Below are 27,943 nucleotides of genomic sequence, written 5' to 3'. Positions count from 1 at the left end.
AGACAATATATTTAAGTATATCAATCAAACCTTTTATTAATGTAATTGCAGACAGAAGTTGACAACGGGAACATAGCATGCATGTTTCAGAGTAAGTTCTGCAAAATAGGAAAGGTCCAAGTTGCTTTAATATGCTTGCAGTCAACCCCTAGTGATGAAACTGTCTACGTCAACACCTTCTACTCATCAGACCAAGCCCATGCATATACAATTATACATACTTGCAGGAGAGAACAATAGTTCCAGTATTTTCTAAGGGCTCAGCAGTAATTTTCCACTCCTGTGTGGCTTACAGTGGTGTGTCTGACTTGTCTCTTATCTCCTTCACTCCCCTGCAGGGTTCTGTGTCTATTAATCTCATTTTTGCCTTGAGGTGCTTTCTCACAGACACCCTGTTTTGGCTGCAATAACTCACACATCTCTCAGACCGTTTCTTATAAGAGGCAGAGACTAGAAAATAACTGTGTAACAATATTAAACCTTATAATGCATATATATATTGCTAATCTGTAGTCCAGGACCCTATAAATGTAGTGGGGGAGAGGTCTTATAGCCCTTGCCCCTTCTATTAATACAACATATGCATAATCAATTATTAAACTACATCAATCATTTGGTGCAGCCCCTATCATGACCCCAAGTTGACCCCATCAATTTATTCAAGTGCAGTCGCAAAAACCATCAAGCGCTATGATGAAACTGGCTCTCATGAGAACCACAACAGGAAAGGAAAACACAGTTACCTCTGCTGCAGAGGATAAGTTTGTGAGAGTTACCAGCCTCAGAAATAGCAGCACAAATAAATGCTTCACAGAGTTCAAGTAACAGACATATTAAACATCTAAACATCAACTGTTCAGAGGAGACTGTGTCTATCACTGCTGCAAAGAAACCACTACTAAAGGACACCAATAATAAGAGAGTTGCTTGGGCCAAGAAACACAGGCAATGGACATTAGAGCGATGTAAATCTGTCCTTTGGTCTGATGAGTCCAAATGACCGCTGTGTCTTTGTAAGATGCAGAGTAGGCAAACAGATGATCTCAGCATGTGTGGTTGTGGGGGAGAGTGACCAAGAAGGAGAGTGATGGAGTGCTGCTTCTGATGACCTGGCCTCCACAATCACCGAACTCAACCCAATTGAGATGGTTTGGGATGAGTTGGACCGCAGAGTGACAGAAAAGCAGCCTAAAAGTGCTCAGCATATGTGGAAACTCCTTCAAGACTGTTGGAAAAGCATTCCAGGTGAAACTGGTTGAAAGAATGCTGAGAGTGTGCAAAGCTGTCATCAAGGCAAATGGTGGCTACTTTGAAGAATCTCAAATAGAAAATATATATTCTGATTTGTTTAACACTTTTTTGTTTACTACATTATTCCATATGTGTTATTTCATAGTTTTGATGTATTCATATTAAAAATAAAGAAAAATCCTGGAATGAGTAGGTGTGTCCAATCTTTTGACTGGTACTGTATATAATATATATATATATATATATATATATATATATATATATATATATATATATATATATACACTGATAAAAAATAAATATATAATAAGTATTCAACCCCTTTTTATGGCAAGCCTAAATAAGTTCAAGTTTAAACTTAAGTTGCATGGACTCACTCTGTGTAAAATATAGTGTTTAACACTATTTTTCAATGACTACCTCATCTCTGTACCCCACACATACAATTATCTGTAAGGTCCCTCAGTTGAGCAATGAATTTCAAATCCAGATTCACAAAGACCAGGGAGGTTCTCTCAATGCCTTGGATAGAACAATACCTATTGGTAGATAGATTTTTTTAAAGCACCTTGCAAAGAATGGAACCTATTAGTAGATGGGTAAAAAAATAATAATAAAGCAGACATTGAATATCCCTTTGAACATGGTGAAGTTATTAATAACTCGTGGGATGGTGTTTCAATACACCCAGGCACTACAAAGATACAGGTGTCCTTCCTAACTCAGTTGCTGGAAAGGAAGGAAACCGCTCAGGGATTTCACGAGGCCAATGGTGACTTTAATGGCTGTGATAGGAGAAAACTGAGGATGTATCAACAACATAGTTACTCCACAATACTAACCTAAATGAGAGTGAAAAGAAGGAAGCCTGTACAGAACAAAAAAAAACACAAAAAAAACATGCATCCTGTTTGCAACAAGGCACTAAAGTAATACTGCAACAAATGTGGTAAAACAATAAAACATTTGTCCTGAACACAAAGTGTTATGTTTGGGGCAAATCCATTACAACCACAGCAGGTTGGTGGTACCTTAATTGGGGAGGACGGGCTCATAGTAATGGCTGGAACAGAATGATTGGAATGGTAATCAAACTCATGAAACATCTGTTTGATACCATTCCATTCTGTTCACTCCATTCCAGCCATTATTATGAGATGTCCTCCCCTCAGTTGTCATGCCCTGACCTTAGTTATCTTTGTTTTCTTTATTATTTTGGTTAGGTCAGGATGTGACAAGGGTGGTTTGTTTAGTTTTTGTATTGTCTAGGGGTTTTTCTAGTCTAGGTGTTTATATGTCTATGGTTGCCTAGATTGGTTCTCAATCAGAGGTAGCTGTTTATTGTTGTCTCTGATTGGGGACCATATTTAGGTAGCCATATTCCTTGGGTATTTTGTGGGTTGTTATTCTATGTTTAGTTGCCTGTCTGCACTAGCCATATTAGCTTCACGTTTTGTTAAGTTTGTTCAGTGTTCTTTCTTTAACTAAAGAAGTATGTACGCATATCACGCTGCTCTTTGGTCTCCTCCTTACGACGACCGTGACATCAGTAGCCTCTTGTGAATACAACACATTACTGAGTACCACTCCTTTTCAAGCATAGTGGTGGCTGCATAATGTTATGGGTATGCTTGTAATTGTTAAGGACTTGGATGTTTTTCAGGATTAAAAAGAAGCAGAATGAAGGTAAGCGCAGGCAAAATCGTAGAAAACCTGGTTCGGTCTGCTTTCCATCAGACACTGGGAGACGAATCCACCGATCAGCAGGACATAAACCTAAAACACAAGGCCAAATCTACACTGGAGTTGCTTACCAAGAAGACAGTGCCGTTCCTGAGTGGCTGAGTTACAGTTTTGATTTAAATCTCCTTGAAAATTTATGGCAAGACTTTTGTCTAGCAATCAGACACTGGGAGACGAATTCACCGATCAGCAGGACATAAACCTAAAACACAAGGCCAAATCTACACTGGAGTTGCTTACCAAGAAGACAGTGCCGTTCCTGAGTGGCTGAGTTACAGTTTTGATTTAAATCTCCTTGAAAATTTATGGCAAGACTTTTGTCTAGCAATGATCAATTTTGAAAAGAATAATGGGCAAATATTGTACAATTCAGGTGTGCAAAGCTCTTAGAGACTTATCCAGAAAGACTCACAAGTTGTAATCGCTGCCAAAGGTGATTCTAACATGTATTGACTCAGGGGTTAAATATTTATCATATCAAGATAATGTATATTAGTCTTTATTTTTCATTTATATATATTTTTTTACAAATGTTACAATTTTTCTTCCACTTTGACATTACAGTGTATTTTGTGTAGATCGTTAACAAAAACAAATGTCAATTAAATATATTTTAATCACAATTTGTAACACAACAAAATGTGGGGAAAGTCTAGGGATATAAATACTTTCTGAAGGCACTGTACATATAAACACCAAATAGTACAAATAGTCTTCATCAGAATTCAAAAAATTACGATTTTCTAAAAACTGCCTAGAACTGTATGTGCTTCCTCTCCTTTACTGGTAAATCCATGAGGGTCTTTCACTCTTTGGCATCAGCAATTCCCCCTGGAGTGATGGCGAAAGTGGCCTCGTTCTCAGGCATATCAGGACTGCAGGAGGTCATAGAAAAAATGAAGCTATGAGGAGGTAGATCTTTCTCCATAAGCAAGAAAAATCACATTTGACCACTTCTTTAGAAGGGGGGTTGTTATATTACTAAGGAATAATGAGAACAACATATATTGAGTGAGTGAACTTTCAGAATAATTACCTGTCAAATATCTTGGCAATTCTCAACTCTCCGCGTCCCTTCCTCAAGCTGATTCGTGTGGTGGACGCATGCGCCAGGATGTGCCCTCCAATCGGCTTCTTGGGATCAGCTTGGAACCTGACAGAAACAAGAGAAACCCTCTGATCAGAACTCCAGGCCAAAACCTGTTAGAACTTTGGCCGAGTGAGTTGCTGACTTTCAGTCTAATTTCAAACCAATCCCTATTTCCTACATCTAGTTACAGTCACTTACGTCATCCCAGCTCCAGGGTCTGCAGTCATCTGGTTGGTGACAAACACTGCAACGTTGTACTCTAGGGAGAGAGCAGAATACATGAATATCAATATGTCTACATCAATGAAAGGTTTACGCAAAAGTCAAGAGTTTTTTTTTGCCAGTTCATCTGCTGCAGACTTAAATGCAGTTTGCATATATGTCTGCAAGAGAAGTCGCCAGACCTTCAGAGATCTTCTGCAGACGGGAGAGCATCTGGGCCAGCTTCTGCTGTCTCTCTGCCAGCTCCCCTCGGCCAGAGAAATCTACCCGGAACAGAGCCATGATGGAGTCTATGATCTGAGGGGAGAAAGGGAAAAGACGTAGAGACACAAGACATTATAAATGTGTATAAAACATAATGCATGATACCCGTCGGCATTAATTAAAGTGTTAACGAAAGATAGGTACAGTGATGGAAGTTGACAATATGAAAATATAACTATCATAAAACAAAGTGACATTGATTATCTTTTCTTTGCATTAATACCAGAAGTTTGAAGACGCCACCCTCCTCGTGGAATTTGGCTGCCACAAAATCCAACAGCTCCATCTGGTGTTCACCTGAAGTTGAAATCCAATTATGTATACAGTACAAATGCCTAATCGTCTGATGTCATAATACCAGTTAGGAAATACAGCAGTCAGCTTCAAATGTACACAGTATTTTTTTAATACAAACAACTGACTCAAAATGTATACTTAACCAAATGTATACTCACTGTAGAGCCCTCAGTCCCACTCTAAATGCCTTAGATAGCTCTTTTGTCCCACCCCACACACATGCGGAGACCTTACCTGGCTTAACTGGTGCCTCCGGAGACGAAACCTCTCTCATCGTCACTCAACGCCTAGGTTTACCTCCACTGTACTCACATCCTACCATACCATTGTCTGAACATTATGCCCTGAATCTATTCTACCACACCCAGAAATCTGATCATTTTATTCTGTTCCCAAACGCAGTAGACAACCCTTTCTTTTAGCCTTTAGCCGTACCCTTATCCTACACCTCCTCTGTTCCTTTGGTGATGTAGAGGTTAACCCAGGCCCTGTAGCCCCCAGTTCCACTCCTATTCCCCAGGTGCTATCATTTGTTGACTTCTGTAACCGTAAAAGCCTTGGTTTCATGCATGTTAACATCAGAAGCCTCCTCCCTAAGTTTGTTTTATTCACTGCTTTAGCACACTCCGTCAACCCAGATGTCCTTGCCGTGTCTGAATCCTGGCTTAGGAAGGCCACCAAAAATTCTGAAATTTCCATTCCCAACTACAACATTTTCCGCCAAGATAGAACTGCCAAACGGTGTGGAGTTGCAATCTAATGCAGAGATAGCCTGCAGAGTTCTATCATGCTATCCAGGTCTGTGCCCAAACAGTTCGAGCTTCTACTTTTAAAAATCCACCTTTCCAGAAATAAGTCTCACTGTTGCCGCTTGTTATAGACCACCCTCAGCCCCAATCTGTGCCCTGGACACCATATGTGAATTAATTGCCCCCCATTTATCTTCAGAGTTTGTACTGTTAGGTGACTTAAACTGGGATATGCTTAACACCCCAGCCGTCCTACAATCTAAGCTAGATGCCCTCAATCTCACACAAATTATCAAGGAACCTACCGGGTACAACCCTAAATCCGTAAACACCGGCACCCTCATAGATATCATCCTGACTACCCTACCATCTAAATACACCTCTGCTGTCTTCAACCAGGATCTCAGTGATCATTGCCTCATTGCCTGCGTCCGTAATGGGTCCGCGGTCAAACGACCACCCCTCATCACTGTCAAACGCTCCCTAAAACACTTCAGCGAGCAGGCCTTTCTAATCGACCTGGCCCGGCTATCCTGGAAGAATATTGACCTCATTCCATCAGTAGAGGATGCCTGGTTATTCTTTTAAAGTGCTTTCCTCACCATCTTAAATAAGCATGCCCCATTCAAAAAATGTAGAACTATTAACAGATATAACCCTTGGTTCACTCCAGACTCGACTGCACTTGACCTGCACAAAAACATCCTGTGGCGTACTACATTAGCATCAAATAGCCCCTGCGATATGCAACTTTTCAGGGAAGTTAGGAACCAATATACACAGGCAGTTAGGAAAGCAAAGACTAGCTTTTTCAAGCAGAAATTTGCATCCTGTAGTACTAACTCAAAAAAGTTCTGGGACACTAAAGTCCATGGAGAATAAGAGCACCTCCTCCCAGCTGCCCACTGCACTGAGGCTAGAAAACACTGTCACCAAGATAAATCTACGATAATCGAGAATTTCAACAAGCATTTTTCTACGGCTGGCCATGCTTTCCACCTGGCTACCCCTACCAGGTCAACAGCTCTGCACCCCCCACAGCAACTTGCCCAAGCCTCCCCTATTTCTCCTTCACCCAAATCCAGATAGCTGATGTTCTGAAAGAGAAGCAAAATCTGGAACCCTACAAATCAGCTGGGCTAGACAATCTGGACCCTCTCTTTCTAAAATTATCCTCCGCAATTGTTGCAACCCCTATAGCTAACCTGTTCAACCTCTCTTTCATATCGTCTGAGATGCCTAAGGATTGGAAAGCTGCCGCGATCATCCCCCTCTTCAAAGGGGGAGACACTCTTGACCCAAACTGTTACAGACCTATATCTATCCTATCCTGCCTTTCTAAAGTCTTCGAAAGCCAAGTTAAACAAATCACCGACAATTTCGAATCCCACCGTACCTTCTCCGCTATGCAATCTGTTTTACGAGCTGGTCATGGGTGCACCTCAGCCACGCTCAAGGTCCTAAACGATATCATAACCGCCATCGATAAAAAACAATACTGTGCAGCGGTATTCATCGACCTGGCCAAGGCTATTGACTCTGTCAATCACCGCATTCTTATCGGCAGACTCAACAGCCTTGGTTTCTCAAATGACTGCATCGCCTGGTTCACCAACTACTTCTCAGATAGAATTCAGTGTGTCAAATTGGAGGGCCTGTTGTCCGGACCTCTGGAAGTCTCTATGGGGGTGCCACAAGGTTCAAATCTAGGGCCGACTCTTTTCTCTGTTTACATCAATGATGTCACTTTTGCTGCTGGTGATTCTCTGATCCACCTCTACGCAGACAACACCATTCTGTATACTTCTGGCCCTTCTTTGGACACTGTGTTAACAAACCTCTAGACAAGCTTCAATGCCATACCACACTCCTTCCGTGGACTCCAACTGCTCTAAAATGCAAGTAAAACTAAACAACCTCGTCAACCAATCGCTGCCCGCACCGGCCCGCCCCTAGCATCACTACTCTGGATGGTTCTGACTTAGAAAATGTGGACAACTACAAATACAGTTGGAGTCGGAAGTTTACATCCACTTAGAGTCATTAAAACTCATTTTTCCACCACTCAACAAATTTATTGTTAACAAACTATAGTTTTGGGAAGTCGGTTTGGACATCTACTTTGTGCATGACACAAGTCATTTTTCCAACTATTGTTTACAGACAGATTATTTAACTTATAATTCACTGTATCACAATTCCAGTGGGTCAGAAGTTTACATACACTAAGTTGACTGTGCCTTTAAACAGCTTTCAGAAATTCCAGAAAATGATGTCATGGCTTTAGAAGCTTCGGATAGGCTAATTGACATCATTTGACTCAATTGGAGGTGTACCTGTGGATGTATTTCAAGGCCTACCTTCAAACTCAGTGCCCCTGTGCTTGACATAATGGGAAAATCAAAAGAAATCAGCCAAGACCTCCACAAGTCTGGTTCATCCTTGGGAGCAATTTCCAAACACCTGAAGGTACCACGTTCATATGTACAAACAATAGTACGCAAGTATAAACGCCATGGGACCACGCAGCCATCATACCACTCAAAAAGGAGACGCATTCTGTCTCCTAGAGTTGAACATACTTTGGTGCGAAAAGTGCAAATCAATCCCAGAACAGCAAAGGACCTTCTGAAGATGCTGGAGGAAATAGGTACAAAAGTATCTATATCCACAGTAAAACAAGTCCTACATTGACATACCCTGAAAGGCCACTCAGCAAGGAAGAAGCCACTGCTCCCAAACCCCATAAAAAAGCCAGACTACGGTTTGCAACTGCACATGGGGACAAAGATCGTACATTTTGGAGAGATGTCCTCTGGTCTGACGAAATAAAAATAGAATCGTTTGGCCATAATGACCATCGTTATGTTTGGAGGAAAAGGGGGGATTCTTGCAAGCCGAAGAACACCATCCCAACCGTGAAGCACGGGGGTGGCAGCATCATGTCGTGGGGGTGCTATGCTGCAGGAGAGACTGGTGTACTTCACGAAATAGATGGCATCATGAAGGAGGAAAATTATGTGGATATATTGAAGAAACATCTCAAGGCATCAGTCAGGAAGTTAAAGCTTGGTCGGCAAATGGGTCTTCCAAATGGACAATGACCCAAGCATACTTCCAAAGTTGTGGCAAAATGGTTTAAGGACAACAGAGTCAAGATATTGGAGAGGCCATCACAAAGCCCTGACCTCAATCCTATAGAAACTTTGTGGGCAGAACTGAAAAAGCGCATGTGAGCAAGGGGGCCTAGAAACCTGACTCAGTTACACCAGCTCTGTCAGGAGGAATGGGCTAAAATTCACCCAACCTATTGTGGGAAGCTTGTTGAAGGCTACCCGAAACATTTGACCCAAGTTAAACAATTTAAAGCTACCAAATACTAATTGAGTGTATGTGAACTTCTGAACCACTGGGAATATGATGAAATAAATAAAAGATGAAAGAAATCAAATCTCTCTTTATTATTCTGACATTTCACATTCTTAAAATAAAGTGGTAATCCTAACTGACCTAAAACAGTGAATTATTACTAGGATTAAATGTCAGAAATTGTGAAAAACTGAGTTTAAAAGTGTTTGGCTAAGGTGTATGTAAACTTCTTACTTCAAATGTACCTAGGTGTCTGGTTAGACTGTAAACTCTCCTTCCAGACTCTCCAATCCAAAATTAAATCTTGAAACGGCTTCCTATTTCGCAACAAAGCATCCTTCACTCATGCTGCTAAACAATACCCTCGTAAAACTGACTATCCTACCGATCCTTGACTTTGGTGATGTAATTTACAAGATAGCCTCCAACAATCTACTCAGCAATTTGGATGTAGTCTATCACAGTGCCATTCGTTCTGTCACCAAAGCCCCATATACTACCCACCACTGCGACCTGTATGCTCTCGTTGGCTGGCCCTTGCCACATATTCATCGCCAAACCCACTGGCTCCAGGTCATCTAAGTCTTTGCTAGGTAAAGCCTCGCCTTGTCTCAGCTCACTGGTCACCATAGCAGCACCCACCAGTGGGACGCACTCCAGCAGGTATATTTCACTGTTCATCCCCAAAGCCAACTCCTCCTTTGGCTGCCTTTCCTTCCAGTTCTCTGCTGCCAATGACTGGAACGAATTGCAAGAATCACTGAAGCTGGAGTCTTATATTTCCCTCACTAACTTTAAGCATCAGCTGTCAGTGCAGCTTACCGATCATTGCACCTGTACAAAGCCCATCTGTAAATAGCCCACCCAACTACCTCATCCACATATTTATTTTTTTGCTCCTTTACACCCCAGTATCTCTACTTGCACATTCACCTTCTGCACATCTAACACTCCAGTGTTTAATTGCTACATTTGAATTATTTTGCCACTATGGCCTATTTATTGCCTTACCTCCCTAATCTTACTACATTTGCACACACTGTATATAGATTTTTATATACGTTTGTTTATTTAATGTGTAACTCTGTGATTGTGTCGCACTGCTTTGCTTTATCTTGGCTAGGTCGCAGTTTTAAATGAGAACTTGTTCTCAACTGGCCTGCCTGGTTAAATAAAGGTGAAATTAAAAAAATAAAAATAAAATGTATATCTAAGATTGTGAAACTGCTTTCCTCAGACAATATGTTCTCAGGTTTAGGCAGTAATGATGAGAGAGGTACTGTTTAATGACTTAGTTAGACGTCTTACTGGTGTAGGCTCGGGCGTATAACACATTGTCCAGCACAGCATCATGGTCAACATTGAACCTGTCTGCTATGTCCTTCAGTCTGTCTGGACGACTAGAGGGTCACATTAGGTTAAGGAAAACCTAGGATTTCGTAAGAGACTGAGTCGTGAATAAAAACACTGATCCTCATAACCCTATATCCTACTTGCAAAGGTACAGGTGATTTCCCAGCTAACAACAAACGTTCTCACAACTTTAGAGAATGTTCCCTTAAGAGGCTCATTAACTAACGTTTTCATGGGAATGTTTCTGTGATGTGCAGGGAATGTTTCCAAGAAACCATTCCCTTAATGTTAAATAGAACTTACCCAGAACGTGGTTACCATGTTCTCAGAACTTAAGATACTACTGTTCTAGACACAATTCATGGGAATGTTGCAAGAACATTTCTGTAGGTTAAAATAAAATTCCATCAACGTCCCACCAAACATATACAGAACATGGTTGTCATGTTCTCAGAATATACAGTACCAGTCAAAAGTTGACACACCTACATTTTTATTTATTTTATTTATTTATTTATTTATTTTTATTTTTTACCCCTTTTTCTCCCCAATTTCGTAGTATCCAATTGTGTAGTAGCTACTATCTTGTCTCATCGCTACAACTCCCGTACGGGCTCGGGAGAGACGAAGGTTGAAAGTCATGCGTCCTCCGATACACAACCAACCAAGCCGCTGCTTCTTTAACACAGCGCACATCCAACCCGGAAGCCAGCCGCACCAATGCGCCGGAGGAAACACCGTGCACCTGGCCACCTTGGCTAGCGTACACTGCGCCCAGCCCGCCACAGGAGTCGCTGGTGCGCGATGAGACAAGGACACCCCTACCGACCAAGCCCTCCCTAACCCGGGCGACGCTAGGCCAATTGTGCGTCGCCCCACGGACCTCCCGGTCGCGGCCGGTTACGACAGAGCCTGGGCGCGAACCCAGGACTCTGATGGCACAGCTGGCGCTGCAGTACAGCGCCCTTAACCACTGCGCCACCCGGGAGGCTCCATTTTTTTTTATTTTGACTATTCTCTACATTGTAGAATAATAGTGGACATCAAAACTATGAAATAACACATTTGGAACGATGTAGTAACCAAAAAAGTGTTAAACAAATCTAAATATATTTTATATTTGAGATTCTTCAAAGTAGCCACTCTTTGCCTTGATAACAGCTTTGCACACAATACCCAATAATGACAAAGCGTAAACAGGTTTTGAGAATTTTATGGCAAATTTATTTTAAAAAATGGATTGGAGTCCACCTGTGGTAAATTCAATTGATAGGACATGATTTGGAAAAACACAGACCTGTCGATAAAACGTCTCATAGTTGTCAGAGCAAAAACCAAGACACGAGGTCGGAGGAATTGTCCGTAGAACTCAGAGACAGGATTGTGTCGAGGCACAGATCTGGGGAAGGGTACAAAAAATGTCTGCAGCATTGAAGGTCCCCAAGAAAACAGTGGCCTCCATCATTCTTAAATAAAATAAGTTTGGAACCACCAAGACTCTCCCTAGAGCTGGCCGCCCGGCCAAACTGAGAAATCGGAGGAGAAGGGCTTTGGTCAGGGAGGTGACCAAGAATCCGATGGCCACTCCAGAGTTCCTCTGTGGAGATGGGAGAACCTTCCAAAAGGACAACCATCTCTGCAGCACTCCACCAATATGTCCTTTAGGGTAGAGTGGGGAGATGGAAGCGACTCTCTCAGTAAAAGGCACGACAGCCAGCTTGGAGTTTTCAATGAGACCATGAGAAAACAAGATTCTCTGGTCTGATGAAACCAACATTGAATTATTTGGCCTGAATGCCAAGCCCTACGGTGAAGCATGGTGGTGACAGCATCATGCTGTGGGGATGTTTTTCAGCGGCAGGGACTGGGAGACTAGTCAGGTTCGAGGGAAAGATGAACGGAGCAAAGTACAGAGAGATCCTTGATGAAAACCTGCTCCAGAGTGCTCAGGACCTCAGACTGGGGCAAAGATTCACCTTCCAACAGGACAACGACCCTAAGCACACAGCCAAGACAACGCAGGAGTGGCTTCAGGACAAGTCTCTGAATGTCCTCAAGTGGCCCAGCCAGAGCCCGGACTTGAACCCGATCTAACATCTCTAGAGAGACCTGAAAATAGCTTTGCATTGACGCTCCCCATTCAGCCTGACAGTTTGAAATGATCTTCAGACAAGAATGTAAGAAACTCCTCAAATACAGGTGTGCCGAGCTTGTAGTGTCATACCCAAGAAGACTCAAGGCTGTAAACGCTGCCAAAGGTGCTTCAACAACTGAGTAATGGGTCTGAATACTTATGTAAATGTGATATTTAAGTTTTTTTTTGTAATAAATATGCTTTGTCACTATAGGGTATTGTGTGTAGATAGTTTTTGAATACTTTCCGAATGCACTGTATCTTAGCTACCTTAGTGTTAACTTTGCAGGCTGACTAGCACCTATTGAGTTGCAATAGCTCAGATGCCAAAATCAACTGGAAGTATCTACAAAACAAGTTTTGTAGCCTAATATTTTTTCCTGTTCACATTTCACAAATTATTATTTTGATTCAAATTATTTGATTCACCGTGGTTGAACCCAATCCCAACTTATACAATGGTTAAGTGAGTTGTTCGTTTTGTCACAAAAATAATTGTTTCAATTAATCATATGAATCGCTCCCAAAAAGTTTAGCAACTTTGTATGGCCTTATTCGCAAGTGTCAGTGGAAACTTTTTGGGGACATGACTAAAACAATACTTGCTAATAATAGTTTAACTGTTAACTAAAGGGTACAATATATTCTTCATCTGGCTACCTAGTTATTCGTCTGTTCTAAATCATATACTATAGGCCCATGAATGTTCTTGAACCTTCCCATAAAACGAGTCTACAATATTAATATTCTGAGAACATTGTAACCACGTTCTAGATAAATTCTGCTCGACTTTAACTGAATGTTCACCTAACTTTAACACCAACACAGAATATATACGGGTAACATTACAAAAACATTCTCTCTCCCTGAATTATTAGCTGGGTTTATATTGATGCAAATCTGGCTTTATAGATTAGAGCTCAGATAAATTTGGATACAAGGTGTTCTCTGTGTCGATGAAGATGACTTTTCCTCCTGTGTAGCCATCCTCTCCAGGAAGTTGGGCTGTGACTGGAGAACAACAGAGACAAGGACTAAATGACAAGAACCAACCATGGAAGAATATCTGAACGTTTCTGAAAACTGACTTCCAGGACTGGAAAATCTGGGACTACCGAAAAGACCCTCAGCCATTCACTTACCACATAGTGTATGAGAGAGCTGAGTCTTGCCTGTCCGAAACTCTGAGGGATAAAAACTGTACTGTTAAAGTGTGATAAAAACATGTTTTATATTTGACCCAGGTCAGGTCTTATACATCATGAGCATGAGATTAATCATATCTTTGACTGAGGGACACAGTCAGAAACAGAGCTCACCTCCAAATGCCTCAGTGATTGCCATGCTCTCCATACCTCCCCCAAGTAGTTTACTGCAGAGCAGACCGACGGATGAAGAGGAAAAATAGGAGTACTGTATTATACCGTAATATGACTCAGGAAAATGTATTAATATGAAAGGTTGAGCATGTTGGGGCGAATCTTAACTCAAACTCCAGGCTTCCAGTCATGACGTGGAACACTTGTTTCCTCTTCGCACTATATTCAAATGCTGTCAGGAAACCATTGGTCTACAATGAACACAAGAGCAAATGAAAACATGTCAACTGAAGTTAATTTGATTCATGTCTTCCATACCTCATCCCCAAACCGAATCTTTAGGGACTTGATAATTAAACTAATCATGAGACACCAAAGTCCTCTATGCTGAAGGTGTCTCAGCTGAGTCTCTCACCAGAATTTTCCCAGCAGCCTCTTTGATCTTGTCCACCTTTGCTTCTGAAAGGCCCTTGATGTTACACAGGGCTCTGCGTGTGGTCATCTGGATCCCCTTTACTGTGCAGATACCCACAGACTTCAGCTTCTTTAAATCTGCCATGTTCTGAATGGATGGAGGGTGGGATAGAAGGGGGGGGGAAGAAAGGGGTGGTGGTGGGAGAGAATAGAGAAAGTGTTGCTTTTTTAAAGTTTTTTTTACTTATTAGCTTTGAGGTGTAATCTTGAGTTTATCTACCAACTGACCCATGGCGAAGTTTCTTTAAACACTCAAGGGTCAGGGCAAACTACTTTCCTAGACCTTGGTTTCAGATATACTCACAATTCCATGCTTCTGTAGGGTATCTATGTCTTGGAAAAATGACTCCTGTTGGTAAAGAACATGACAAAACGTGTTTGAAACTATGTTGAGAAGTAAAATATTCTGCCACTGACTTAGGCTAGATGAAAGTAGTGTAGAAATTGAGTTACCACTACCAAACAATATATTAGCTAGCTATGTTATGAATGATTAACAATGAGTGACAGCTAACTTACTAGCTACAACAAGCCATTCTACCTGGGGATAAAATAACATGTACTGTATCTAGCTAGTAGTAGCTACGAGAATGCTAGTGGCAAACCAAACTGACAACCACAGCCAGGCTAGCAAGCAATCTAACATTAGCTAGTTTAGGCAGGTTACCTCATCATCTTGATATCCGACCTCATCCTCCACAACTTGATCCTCGGCTGCTTTCATCTTGATTAGCGCAATGTAGTTAGCTACTAGTAACGTTAGCTCTTGAACTAGATGTTTTTTGTTTTGTTTCAGCGAGCTAGCTGCTAGCTAACGTTATAAGCTACCAGTTAATAAATGGGGCAGAGGAAATAACATTTCTTGCGATGTCAGCAAGCGATCTGTTAGCTACCCAACGTCAGCTATAGCTCCTGAAAGATGTTATCAACATCTACAGAATGAGGTTGCTTCTTTCACTAACTTCACAACCCTGTAAAATGTTGCAAAGCTAATGATGACCTTATCAAGATGAAAAATTACTTGCCACCTGATTTCTTCTTGAGGTGGCGGGAATGTTTGACGCTCGTGCTGAAAGTTGAGAGCTGTCAATCATAAAAGTTACTCAGGAGAGGCTCTCCTCAGCAACAATCAAGTGAAATGTCAAACTGTACACGCGAGATGCTCTCCTCAGCAACAATCAAGTGAAATGTCAAACTTTACACCGAGATGCTCTCATCAGCAACAATCAAGTGAAATGTCAATCTCCTCAGCAACAATCTTTGGTAGTGACTGATCTTGATGCACAAAAGCCACAGTCAATTTGTAGCATTTATCTGTAAGATACCTGTACTTTACTACAGTATACAAATGGAATGTCTCTGATAGAGAAGGAAAGTAACCTACATGTAAATAATCAAACAAGTTAACCGTAAAGAGGGCAAAGCAGCACGTTACATTTCCCTGCACCCATCTAGCATATATGATCATACAACTTTTTTTGTAATGTCCATTTCGTTGGTGTTTTTATTCCTGCATTCAGGTTGAACACACAAGACAGAATTTGCTTGTTGCAAAGTTAAGAGAACATACATTCCAAAGTGACAATAGAAAAAAGTTACTGACATTCTCTCAGGCTTGACAGGACTATGTGTACATTGACATAATATCTTTAGCGTTATACCGTATGCAGGGAAAGTGCTGTTTGAATCTTATCAAAATATACTTTTTGTGATGCTTTTTTTTTTATGGCTTTAATGCCCGCAAATGAAACAATGTCTCAAGCGACATGTGACATACATACTCTTATCACCAATGCTTTTGCAAAACCAGCAGACACTATAGATCTCAAGGACCAGCTGTGATTGTGAATATGACAGACATGACTGACATCATAGCTCTACCATGATTTTCCCACATACAAGTGGAATGAACACGTTCCCAAACCAAACACAGGTTACAACAGTTTCAAGGCCATATGTAGCTACAGACCAACATGAAGAAAAAAAAAAATTCAGATCACACACCACTATTGGTAACCTCTTATAACCACAATAATATCCCAATTTCTTCAATTATCCACCTGATCCAAATCCCCTGGTTCACATACATATTTATATCGCTATGTATAAAAAAAAGAAATTAAGTAAAAACAGTGCTCAGAAGACAGTGTGCAGAAGTCTCTGCAGGATGTTGAGTAAGAGAGACAGCGAAAGGGACATTCGTTATTGCAACACCCATGAAGTGACATCACCCTCCTCTAATCTCCTTAAATGGACAATCCTGGATGTTGGAAGGAGCACATGTGCTGACCAGATGCAGCTTTGTATCCTCTTCTTTGTCTCTGTGTCTCTCTCTCTCTCTCCTTCCAAGTCTCCACTCTCCCTCATTGGTTGAAGCGCTAAGGCTGTCGGAGGGACATTGATCACATTTTCACTGGAGCGGGAGGCATCAGCCCTGGCATCCCACCTGACATCCCTGCATTGGGGCCCAACAGGATCTACACAAGGAAGGGGCATTACAAAAACATTTGTTCATTGACAACATTGCAGATCCTAATGACTCCTAATGAAAGAGTGATTTGCCCAATTCCAAACCCAACCCTTTTCACGTAGATCGAAAAGTATAGGATAGGTATACAGTGAGCACCAAAAGTATTGGGACAGTGACAATTTTGTTGTTGTTTTGGCTCTGTACTCCAGCACTTTGGATTTGAAATTATACAATGACTATGAGGTTAAAGTGCATACTGTCATCTTTAATTTGAGGGTATTTACATCCACATTGGGTGAACTTTCTACAAATTACTGCACTTTTTGTACATAAGCCCCCCCCCCCCCCCCCATTTTAGGGGACCAAATGAATTGGGACAAATTCACTTAAGTGCATTAAAGTACTCAAAAGTTTAGTATTTGGTCCCATATTCCTAGCCTGCAATGATTACATCAAGCTTGTGACCCTACAAACTTGTTGGATGCTTTTGCTGTTTGTTTTGGTTTTGTTTAAGATTATTTTGTGCCCAATAGCAATTCATGGTAAATAAAGTAGTGTCATGAGTCACTTTTATTGTAAATAAGAATAGAATGTTTCTAAACAAAACTACATTCATGTGGATGCTACCAGTATTACGAATAATCTTGAATGAATCGTGAATAATGATGAGTGAGAGCGTTAGAGGCATAAATATCATAACCAGCCCAAACATGCTAACCACCCATTATTGTAATGGTGAGAGGTTAGCATGTTTTGGGGGTATGATACTTGTGTGTCTAACTTTCTCACTCATTATTATTCACGATTCACTCACTGTCCATAATCATGGTGCTGTGTCACGGTCCCATTACTTTTGGAGTTCACTGTAGCTATATGATTATATCTCCACCTTGCTGTCTGATATGCTAGACAATTTGTGTGTACTTTTGGCCATATTGCATTTTTTTCTTCAGACATAAACAAGAGCCAAGACCATAATAGTAGGGCCTAGGTTGTGTATTTGGAACTGAACAGCGTCTGTCAGTGGGATAGTACAGTACCTGTCTCTGCTGCTGTAGCTGCTGCTGCTCCAGCTGTAGTCTCTCAGTCTCAAACACCACCGGAAGGACCAGGATCATGAACGAGGTAGTGCCCACCCACAGGGCAGTGCGGGAGAAACTAAGAAACACAGAGGCAGGAGGGGAGATGGAAAGGTGGGGGTAAAATAACAAAACAGACATGGAGAGAGAACTGGAGTAGATAATAAACACAGAGATGGCCTAACTGATTGTCCTTGGCAAGATCAGGGGCAGGCAGGGAAAACAGTCCTTGGAATACAGAGGAGCTGTTCAGAACTGGGAATGCAATATAGTGCTCCATCCACACACAGCTCCGTCTTCATTGTCTGTGTGTATTGTGAAGATTAGCCCAATAATGGACTAAAGGAGCCTAACGTTACTCGTTATAGTCCAAGGACCTTACATTTTCTGTTTAGAGGCAAATTATCTAATCCCCCTAAACGTGAATCGATTTTCAATTGCTATCATATCACATCAAAATAATTTCACAAATGCAAAATATACACTTACTGTTAAAACACAGTTGGAGCTGACAGTATTTCTCACGTTTGTGGCGTCCATCTTCTGTTTACACACAGGTGTTTGGATATGCAAATAGCTCATTAGCACAGGTATTTGGACTGTCTTCCGTCTGTTTTCCGTAAACAAGTGCTGTAACATGGAAATTTGGCCATGTTGGACCCCTAACCCCATAAAGGTGTAGTAATTTCACCTTTTATTCCTATTATTATTTCTTGCTGATATGAAAAATAATTTTCTTATGTTTCTCAACCATACGCAAGTTTCTCAACGCAAGCGATGCGTGTTAACATTTAGGGCAAGCGTCGGCACACTTTACAAAACTACCCTAGACACTATCGTCAATAGGCACTAAAGGTAGTTAGCGTCTATGAATGGGGTAGATGAAGATCTAAAACGAGAGGTCTACTCTAAGGCTGCTGATACACCCAGAGCAGCAACAGCAGTTTTTAGGAGAACATTTACCTGTACAGCTTCTTGGCCACAGTGACTGAGCCCGATGCGGTCACCTCAGCCGCAGAGCGCAGTGTATCAGGGAACATCTCAGTCAAACCCCACAGCCTCTCCATAATAGTCTCATCCAGCTGAGGGAAGGGAGACACAAGGAAGTTACTACAACACAGATAACATGGTTATTTTAGACCCAATAAAAGAATGGAGGTACACTAAATTACCAAAAGTATGAGGATACCTGCTTGTCGAACATCTCAATCCAAAATCATGGGCATTAATATGGAGTTGGTCCCCTCCTTTGCTGCTGTAACAACCTCCACTCTTCCAGGAAGGCTTTCCACTAGGTACACTAGTGTTATGGAATATTTGTTACAACAGCTCATCCCAAATTCTGCCACCAAACTAGGTAGACAGCCACAAGAGCCTTAGTGAGGTCGGGCAATGATGTTGGGCGATTAGGCCTGGCTCGCAGTCGCCGTTCCAATTCATCCCAAAGGTGTTCGATGGGGTTGAGGTAAGGGCTTTGTGCAGGCTAGTCAAGTTATTCCACAACGATCTCAACAAACCATTTCTGTATGGACCTTGCTTTGCGCATCTGATCATTGTCATGCTGAATTGTGAAAGGGCCTTCCCAAACTGTTGCCACAAAGTTGGATGCACAGAATCGTCTAGAATGTCATTATAGGCTGTAGCATTAACATTTCCCTTTACTAGAACTAAGGGGCCCAGCCCAAACCATGGAAAACAACCCCAGACCATTATTCCTCCAAACACCAAAATTTACAGTTGGCACTACGCATTCGGGCAGGTAGAGTTCTACTGGCATCTGCTAAACCCAGATTCGTCCGTCGGACTGCCAGATAATATAACATGATCCATTTCTCCAGATAATGAGTCCAATGGCGGTGAGCTGGATGCGGCTGAAATATCCGAATCCACTCATTTGAAGGGGTGATATATATATATATATGTATATATAGTAACTACATGAATTAAATATTTTAATGTCTCAAAAGTAACCAGTTGGGGTACTAGTTAGCACTACAGATTACTGAATCATTTTTTTTAGCTTTATTTTACTAGGCAAGTCAGTTAAGAACAAATTCTTACGGCAGAACGACAGATTTTTACCTTGTCAGCTCGGGGATTTGATCTTGCAACCTTCCGGTTACTAGTCCAACGCTCTAACCACTAGGCTACCCTGCCGCCCCACATGACCGTTTAGACAATTCCTACATGGGACATTATTTTATTTTATTGCATTACAGTCAATTACAGTACAGATACATGTAAAACAGATATTATAGCTGTACATGTGAAAGTTAGCTAGCTAGCTACCACGGTAACGTTAGCAAACAAGCTAGCAATTACTCGCATAACGAATGACCCTGAGTAGTTACAGCTAGCTAGCTAGTCAAATAGGCATACCACTCAAGTGAAACTGTACGTATGATCGTGCATGACTGTTATGGGGTGACATGTGTCAAGTTTCCATTCATCTTTACCTCTTCATCTTCATCTTCGTCAATCTCGCCTTCTGGGGGACGGGTCTCGACTGGGCCTGCAGCCGGTGATAGCTCTTCGATTCCAGCCATGGAAAACTGTTCTCGCGCCGCTTACCAGCCGGTGTGTTTAGTTAATTTAAAATGTACCTCAATTGGTGGAAGGGCAAATCAGTATTTTAATGTTTTATCGTGGAATTATTGCATTGGCCCCGGCTTGCATAAATATTGGACCCAAAAGGTGAGCATTGGTCCTGCGACAATCTGAGGTCACTCGGTTAAAAGCTACATGTGCGTTGGATGACGGCAAAAATGGTTACTTGCCTGGCTAGCTAAAATAAATTGCGCCCTCTGTTGTACGAGAGGTCTAACCAGTGTGTTTCGGGATTGAACAAAAAACGATAACAATATATATATGTTATGAAGATAGTTTATAGTATTTCTGTATTAGAAATTGTGGTCTTTGGGCTAGTAATCCACTATAAGAACAGCCTCAACATTTTTGATTTCCAAATGCAATCTATTCGTAAGGAGTCAGCATCTCCCCTTTCTATAAGCATTATTGGAATTTCAGGGTGTTGCTTTTTATTTCACTTTTATAAACATGAAAGTCATTTTCACTAACATTCACTGAGTGAGCAAGAAGCAAATGCAGCTGACTAATTCCTTTGGAATGTCATTCTTCCCTAATCTATTTTCCTTTTCCATGCAGTGCCTTTCAAAATCAATAAGGTTAGGAAAGGAGAGGCAGGTCTTCATCATGGAAAAGTTTGGGACGCAGGGAATCCTTATTGTTTACATCCTTCCATCTCGTACGCTGGGGGCGGGCGGATCCACCCTCATTCTTTAGAGTTCACGTCATTGTAACGGTGTTTTTTGTGAATGAAAGAATCCAACCCCACAGAACAGAGTAATTCCGGGAAAAGGCGAACTGACATTTTGTCGCTTGACTCGCTTCGACTTGAACACAGTATTTGACGTTTCCCCGTGTTTTAAAAACATTTGTTTATACAATTGTGTTGACAACTGAAGGACTGGCAGCTGGTACTCTCCAACGACACAGCCAAGGACAAGTAAGTAGGCAGCTGTTTGCTTTTCTGGTTAGCCACCTAGCATTGGCTAATCCATGTTGCTGGCTAATGTGCTAGCTAGAGTACTAGCTAACGTTAGCATGTTGTTTAGTTAGCCTTGCGAAATTGTTACAATTTGGCAACAAAGACACGACCACATTCACTATTTACATATCTTAGATGCGTGTCAAGTATTATACTCGATATTTAGTGTTCTGTTTAAAATTGTGTAGGTTCTCATAAAATGTACGTTTTAAACGTTGCTAAAAGAAATGGGTGGCCACCTGCGCACTTGCAATGGCCGTGTGTTTACTATCGCATCGAGTTAGCGTAGCATGGCGCACCTAGCTCGCCAGCTCCCTTCCGTATAAGGAAATGGGTGGATTGTTATTGCGAATTAAATGTTTAGGTAGGCAGGCATCTTTAATTCCGGTAATAACGAAAGTTGGTTTATGAAACAACAATATATTTTGAACGGTAAATATAGCTTTGTGTTTCTGCTTCTCAGCTAGTTTTTAATTATGTATTGAAACGTAATTTGGTCGACATCTAACGTCAGCACTGTATTGTGTTACAACACTAATATTAGGCACAAAATACTGCTTTAAATTGAAAATTTGAGGAAACATGTATGTTAAATATTTAATAGTTTTTTTTTTACAAACTGCATGTAAGAGAGTGATTGTAGTCGCGCGTAAGACACTAGCGGTGCGCAGCTTATTGCTGAATCACTATGACTTTATGAAATGGTCATATCGGTTTACAACGGCGCCTCGTGGTAGGACAGTCGTTGAGTATACAGTCACTTCCCACGCATTTCAGAAAACGTTAAGGTCAAGGATCCACCGAAAGCAAACTCAGTCTTTCTTTAGGTTTAGAACAATCATTATTATCAGGTTTAGACTAGACAATGTAAGGTTGTGAGTGATTATGACAACATGGTGAGGATAGCTTACATCAAAGACAATAATAACTGATAAAGTAACACTCAAAACACGGATTCCATTTGTCATGAATAGATGATAAGATATTAGAATGTTTAAAAAAATATCCTCAGAAATCCGAGTTTCACATGCAAGAGTACAACCAAGCCAGCCTCCAATGAACCTTGCTTTGAGCATTTGGAAAAGCACCATGTCCAATCCATTAGGTTATTACTGTATTATTACCAATGTTTGAGAGGCCAGTTCTGCTATGAGTGTTAGGAAGAAGTGGTTACTAGTGTTTGAGGGGAACGCCTGCTTTGAGCAATGTGGGATGGGCACATGATAGGCCTAACTTCCCTTCACGATTCCAGCTGGGAGAAATCTTCAACATTCAAAAATTGTGGCATGTTTTTTTTCTTATTTATTTTTTTCCAAAAGAAAATCTTCAGTCCAAGATTGAATATCTTTATATCCTACTATACCAAGCAGTATATAGGGGAAATAATATTTCTCAAGTGCTTCAACTTAATTGAATGGCCTTTCTCTCACTCCCTCTCTTGTAGATCGTCTGTAAATCAGTGTTTACTGGTGTCGGAGACAGAGGATAAAGCCAGACCATGACATCAGAAAGAAGCAGCAAAGCCCTGAAGGTAGAATTACAAAACATTTAAGTTGGGAGTTTATTCAATTTGAAAGTACATTTTACACATACTTTGCAAAGAAAATGGTCAAACTCTCCATCCCTCTCCAGGTGAAGCGGGAGTGTGGTGAGAATGTTCCGGTGTTGTCGGACAGCGAGCTCATGTCCTTGTCTGTACGGGAGCTCAACCTCCACCTACGGGGTCTATCCCGCGAGGAGGTCCAGAAGCTCAAGCAGCGCCGGCGCACCCTGAAGAACCGTGGCTACGCGGCCAGCTGCCGGGTGAAGCGCGTGTCCCAGCGTGAGGCCCTGGAGCAGCAGAAAAAGGAGCTCCAGAGGGAGGTGGAGAGGCTGGGTGTGGAGAACGCTGGGATGAGGAGAGAGCTGGAGGGCCTGGGGGCCAGGCTGGCTGCCCTGCAGAGGTTCGCCCGTGGGTTAGAGTCTGGAGGAGGTAACATCCTGGCTACGGCCCCACGACTGAACACAGCCTCTGTCATTACCATAGTGAAGACCCCGCCACAGGCCCACGTCCAAAGAGAGCAGGGGGGCTCCTAGGAGGAACCGATCGGGCTGGGGAGGGACTCATGCACGTACATACTCTCATATAGACAGACACACACACACACACACAGGCAGACACATGGAGAGCGCAGGAGGATTGGAGGAACACAGACAAATAGGCACTTATGAAACTCACGCGCTTAGGATGATACACATACACTCGCACACCAGGGTTTCCGTTAGGAAAATGTGACGCCAGACCTTTGAACGGCAGTGTTTTAATTTACCGGACATTTAAGATGTTTACCGGACTCATATGTATTGGGTGTGTAACCTGATTAGTGCGTCCACCCACGGTGCTCAGAATGACAAATCACATTTCGATTATGGTTATTCTTCTTAACGGGACATGGAACTCGAGGGTGCAACCATGTGAATACTTCTTACCGAATTCCAATGCGCAATTTGAAGATGTTAGAATAACTGTCCACATTTACTTTTCCTCAGCCAACAAGATGAGTAATGAACATAGTCTATTCCAAACAGACTGGAACAGTTGTGGGACGATAGATCCCAAATTCATATAACCAGTAGGCCTAGTTTACATCCCAATTTTTAAAGCAATGAGGCTCATGCAACAGATCTGAAAGTTTAACTTAAAATGTTCATAAACAAATTTCTTCACATTATAAGCACAGAAATTCCACACAAGGCAGTAGGCTATGTGCGAATATTCGTTCCATAATACAATTGTTAGGAAAAAATAGTTGTCAAAAGCACACCACACATGCGAGCGGTTTCATGAGACAGAGTTGAAAATATCTGTTAGAAATTTAGAAAGAGTGGACCTCTAAAGGTGCAACAACTAGCATGGGCTGCTTATATGACTAGGATTGTGCCTTTCGGCTACTGGACAATGAAAGAAGGTTGATCTGAAAACCAGTAGAACATGAGAAATAGGCTACTGGTTTCAATAGAATATGGAAGCCGTTAGAAAATAATTGCCTGCACGTTTGGTTGGATTTTGGCTAGGCTACTTTGAAGCAAGGTAAGACATGCCTCATAATATGTAGTTAAATGTTCCGGTTTCAAACAATTAAGTATATGTTTTCAAAATACATACCTGCCTCCTGCTCATTGCAAAGTGGTGTGTTGACACGCTGAAGCCTGCCTAGTTGCCTATGCACTTGAATGGCGAATGGGAAGTGCGCTTCAATTAACAGTTGATAAATAAAAATAGTAGCTCTTTTTAATCGTGACCATCAAAACTGTTTTTAACACAAGATTGCATATAGAATTGTTGTGCAGTGATTGGGCTTATAGTAGCACGTTTCACTCCAGCAGCAACAAACAAGCTGTTTGATGAGCTGTAGAAGCAGCTCTTGCGCTACATCGACTGGTATTTCAATCAATAAATAGGCTAAAATGCATTTTCACAATGCAATTTTCCTTCTTCTCCAGGACAATAGGCCGGCGGCAATTTTAGTTATCGGCCAAAAGCCGGCTATTACCGGCTAACGGAAACCCTGTCACAAACACACACACACAGGTAAGGTGTTCAGTCAGTGACAAATACTCACTCTAAACCCAGCCATCACACATACAGACTCATACAGATGTGCAGTTGAGGAAACATGACTGCTGACGAGTCCGGCTGAGGCACGACAGGCGTGCAAAACAGGGACATAGACAACACCCCTCGACAAAGCCAGTCTTGCTGCTGGTGCTCTCTGATACTGCTACTCAACAGGCTGAGCCGGCTAGCGCTCTGCCTTCTAGCATGGCATCTAGCCCCGCTACACAATGTCTGGGTTAATCAGACTCTTCCGCAGCTTCTTCCAATGCAAGCTTTGCGTTTTAAACGGCATCACAATTGACATCTGTACATGTCTTGGAGTGTTGTTCATCTGTACTCTTGTGTGTCGATACTATTGTGCTTCACTGTGTTGCCGTTTGTAGTGGCTACATGGGTGTATTTCAACTGCACAGTGCACATTTTGGTTTGTTATAAACGGCTTTGGTTGTAGTTGGTCATTGCTGGAAACAGTTGAAAAATCCACATCTCGTAGAATACTATGTCAATGCAAAAATCTATTGATACATTCCTTTATATTATTTTGTAATGTTTATACAAGAGACAAATGTTTGAGCGAACATTTATTCAGAGGTATTCTATTTTATTTGTATTTAAAGAATAGATATTACAAAAGCTAATGAGTGCTGTGGTGTAATGTATGTTTCAAATACCTGCGTATGACTAGTTTGGGGAAATTCTCACGTCTAATTGTTGTACTGGGTGTGTGACGATTATTTGTGTAATGTTTAACTGTCGTAATGAGCTGTTTAGATATGCTAAAAGCCGATGGTCATGTTGCTGTAAGATGATTTTAGTATGCGTGTACACCATATTTGTACTAATTTCATAGTGAGTCGAGTGGCTTGTTGTAGGGATATTATTTTTCTATCAAGTACCAAGGTGATGATACGTATTGTTATTTATGATACATTTTATTTCACGTTTGTTTTCTGAAATGGCTCGAGAGGGAGAGTAACACTGTAAGGAGAAAGAACGAAGGAAAAGAATGATAAAGGAATAAAAGAATGAGGCAGAGATGAAAAAGAAAGGGATAACAGGATATGAAGGAAAGATGTGGTGGTAGAAGAGGATTTGGGAGGTGAATGAGGAAGGAGAAGAGGACCGATATGAGGTGGTGCTTAATTCAATTGAAAACCTTGTAACATCCATGATTTATCAATAAACCCCTGCTGACTCTTATTAGACTGGGGTTGACTTAATGTTCGGAAAGTAATAGCAATATGATTTAAATTGTCAATAGTGACATTGTGTTGATTACTTCTGTAAGATATATTTAGCTATCTGCTCAATATCAATGTCGCATAGCATTTATCCTCAGTAATATCTAATGTCTCATCTAAGATTATTGTCAAATTGTGCTGGATGTTTTGTTATACCGCAAAACAAAAATGGTCTTTGTATTTATTACATGTATTTTTTCTATGGTGAAAATTAAGTACATTGTCTATTTTATATATTAATAATTGAAATAAATGTTGTATATATTGTACATAAAATGGTGTGATTTATCATTTATACTGTATACAGTGCATTTGGAAAGTATTCAGACCCCTTGATTTTTCCTACTTATGTTACAGCCTTCTAAAATGGATTAAATATTTTTTGTCCTCCTTAATCTACACACAATACCCAATAATCAAAGCGCAAAAAGAGCTCAGGTGCATCCTGTTTCCATTGATCATCCTTGATGTTTCTGCAACTTGATTGTAGTCCACCTGTTGTAAATTCAATTGACTGGACATTTGGAAAGGCACACACCTGTATATATATATATTATGTCCCACAGTTGACAGTGCATGTCAGCAAAAACCAAGCCATGAGGTCGAAGGAAATGTCCGTAGAGCTCTGAGATAGGATTGTGTCGAGGCACAGATCTGGGAAAGGATACCAAAACATTTCTGCAGCATTGAAGGTCCCCAAGAACACAGTGACCTCGATCATTCTTAAATGGAAGAAGTTTGGAACCACCAACTCTTCCTAGAGCTGGCCGCCCAGCCAAACTGAGCAATTGGGGGAGACGGGCCTGAGAGAAGGGCCTGGTGGTCACTGAGTTTCATAAGTGGCTACTCTGGGGCTCCAGAGTTCCTCTGTGGAGATGGGAGAACCTTCCAGAAAGACAACCATCTCTGCAACACCACCAATCAGACCTATATGGTAGAGTTGCCTGACAGAAGCCACTCCTCAGTGAAAAGCACATGACAGCCCTCTTGGGGTTTGCCAAAAAGGACTCTGACCATGAGAAACTGGATTATCTGGTCTGATGAAACCAAGATTTAACTGGCCTGAATTCCAAGCGTCATGTCTGGAGGAAACCTGGCACCATCACTATTTTTTTTAAATTCACCTTTATTTAACCAGGTAGGCCAGTTGAGAACAAGTTCTCATTTACAACTGCGACCTGGCCAAGATCAAGCAAAGCAGTGCTACACAAACAACACAGAGTTACACATGAAATAAACAAAGGTACAGTCAATCACACAATAGAAAAAGTCTATATACAGTTTGCGCATATGGTGTATCACATTGGGTGAGGCAGGTGGCCGGAAGGTATATTTAATTTAAAACATGGAAAAATAGATATATTTCACAAAGAAAGACAGGGGAAAAAAATGTACACGGGAGAACGACAAAGATCTGCACTGCTACGCCATTTTAGGTGAAGCATGGTGGTGGTAGCATCATGCTATTGGGCTGTTTTTCAGCATCAGGGACTAAGTACAGAGAGATTCTTGATAAAAACCTGCTCCAGAGTGCTCAGGACCTCAGACTGGGGCGAAGGTTCACCTTCCAACAGAACAACGACCCTAAGCACACAGCCAAGACAACGCAGAAGTGGCTTCATGACAAGTCTCTGAATGTCTTCGATTGGCCCAGCCAGAGCCCGATAGAACATCTCTGGAGAGACCTCAAAATAGCTGTGCAGCGACGCTCCCTATCCAGCC

At 41.5% G+C, this 27,943-nt stretch overlaps 3 protein-coding genes across 5 annotated transcripts; 1 reads left to right on the top strand and 2 right to left on the bottom strand.

Annotated features, from left to right (window-relative positions):
* Positions 1-3,592: 3,592 nt before the first annotated feature.
* Positions 3,593-15,585, bottom strand: dmc1 (DNA meiotic recombinase 1). Of its 2 annotated transcripts, XM_021575970.2 has the most exons (13): positions 14,933-15,585; positions 14,570-14,614; positions 14,207-14,353; positions 13,960-14,042; positions 13,792-13,844; positions 13,615-13,656; positions 13,411-13,483; positions 10,294-10,385; positions 4,794-4,867; positions 4,489-4,603; positions 4,283-4,343; positions 4,031-4,147; positions 3,593-3,869 (listed from the first exon to the last, which is right to left on the bottom strand). In XM_021575970.2, exons 1-13 carry the CDS (start codon positions 14,987-14,989, stop codon positions 3,800-3,802), a joined length of 1,029 nt encoding a protein of 342 aa, XP_021431645.1. In that variant the 5' UTR covers positions 14,990-15,585; the 3' UTR covers positions 3,593-3,799. The 2 variants fall into 2 exon arrangements, with proteins under 2 accessions (XP_021431645.1, XP_021431646.1); XM_021575971.2 differs by lacking the exons at positions 10,294-10,385; positions 13,411-13,483.
* A 395-nt stretch (positions 15,586-15,980) lies between these two features.
* Positions 15,981-20,597, bottom strand: tomm22 (translocase of outer mitochondrial membrane 22 homolog (yeast)). Its single transcript, XM_021575975.2, has 4 exons — positions 20,271-20,597; positions 18,778-18,896; positions 17,776-17,893; positions 15,981-16,742 (listed from the first exon to the last, which is right to left on the bottom strand). Exons 1-4 carry the CDS (start codon positions 20,358-20,360, stop codon positions 16,668-16,670), a joined length of 402 nt encoding a protein of 133 aa, XP_021431650.1. The 5' UTR covers positions 20,361-20,597; the 3' UTR covers positions 15,981-16,667.
* Positions 20,598-20,984: 387 nt separating this feature from the next.
* On the top strand, positions 20,985-26,497 carry maff (v-maf avian musculoaponeurotic fibrosarcoma oncogene homolog F). Of its 2 annotated transcripts, none has more exons than XM_021575973.2 (3): positions 20,985-21,340; positions 22,827-22,913; positions 23,015-26,497. In XM_021575973.2, exons 2-3 carry the CDS (start codon positions 22,881-22,883, stop codon positions 23,456-23,458), a joined length of 477 nt encoding a protein of 158 aa, XP_021431648.1. In that variant the 5' UTR covers positions 20,985-21,340; positions 22,827-22,880; the 3' UTR covers positions 23,459-26,497. The 2 variants fall into 2 exon arrangements, with proteins under 2 accessions (XP_021431648.1, XP_021431649.1); XM_021575974.2 differs by lacking the exon at positions 20,985-21,340 and adding an exon at positions 21,675-21,814.
* The last annotated feature ends 1,446 nt before the right edge of the window (positions 26,498-27,943 follow it).

The sequence above is a fragment of the Oncorhynchus mykiss genome, chromosome 20 (assembly GCF_013265735.2).
Source record: "Oncorhynchus mykiss isolate Arlee chromosome 20, USDA_OmykA_1.1, whole genome shotgun sequence".
In the NCBI taxonomy this organism is placed as follows: Eukaryota; Metazoa; Chordata; class Actinopteri; order Salmoniformes; family Salmonidae; genus Oncorhynchus; species Oncorhynchus mykiss.
This window is presented reverse-complemented; position numbering and strand designations above follow the sequence as displayed.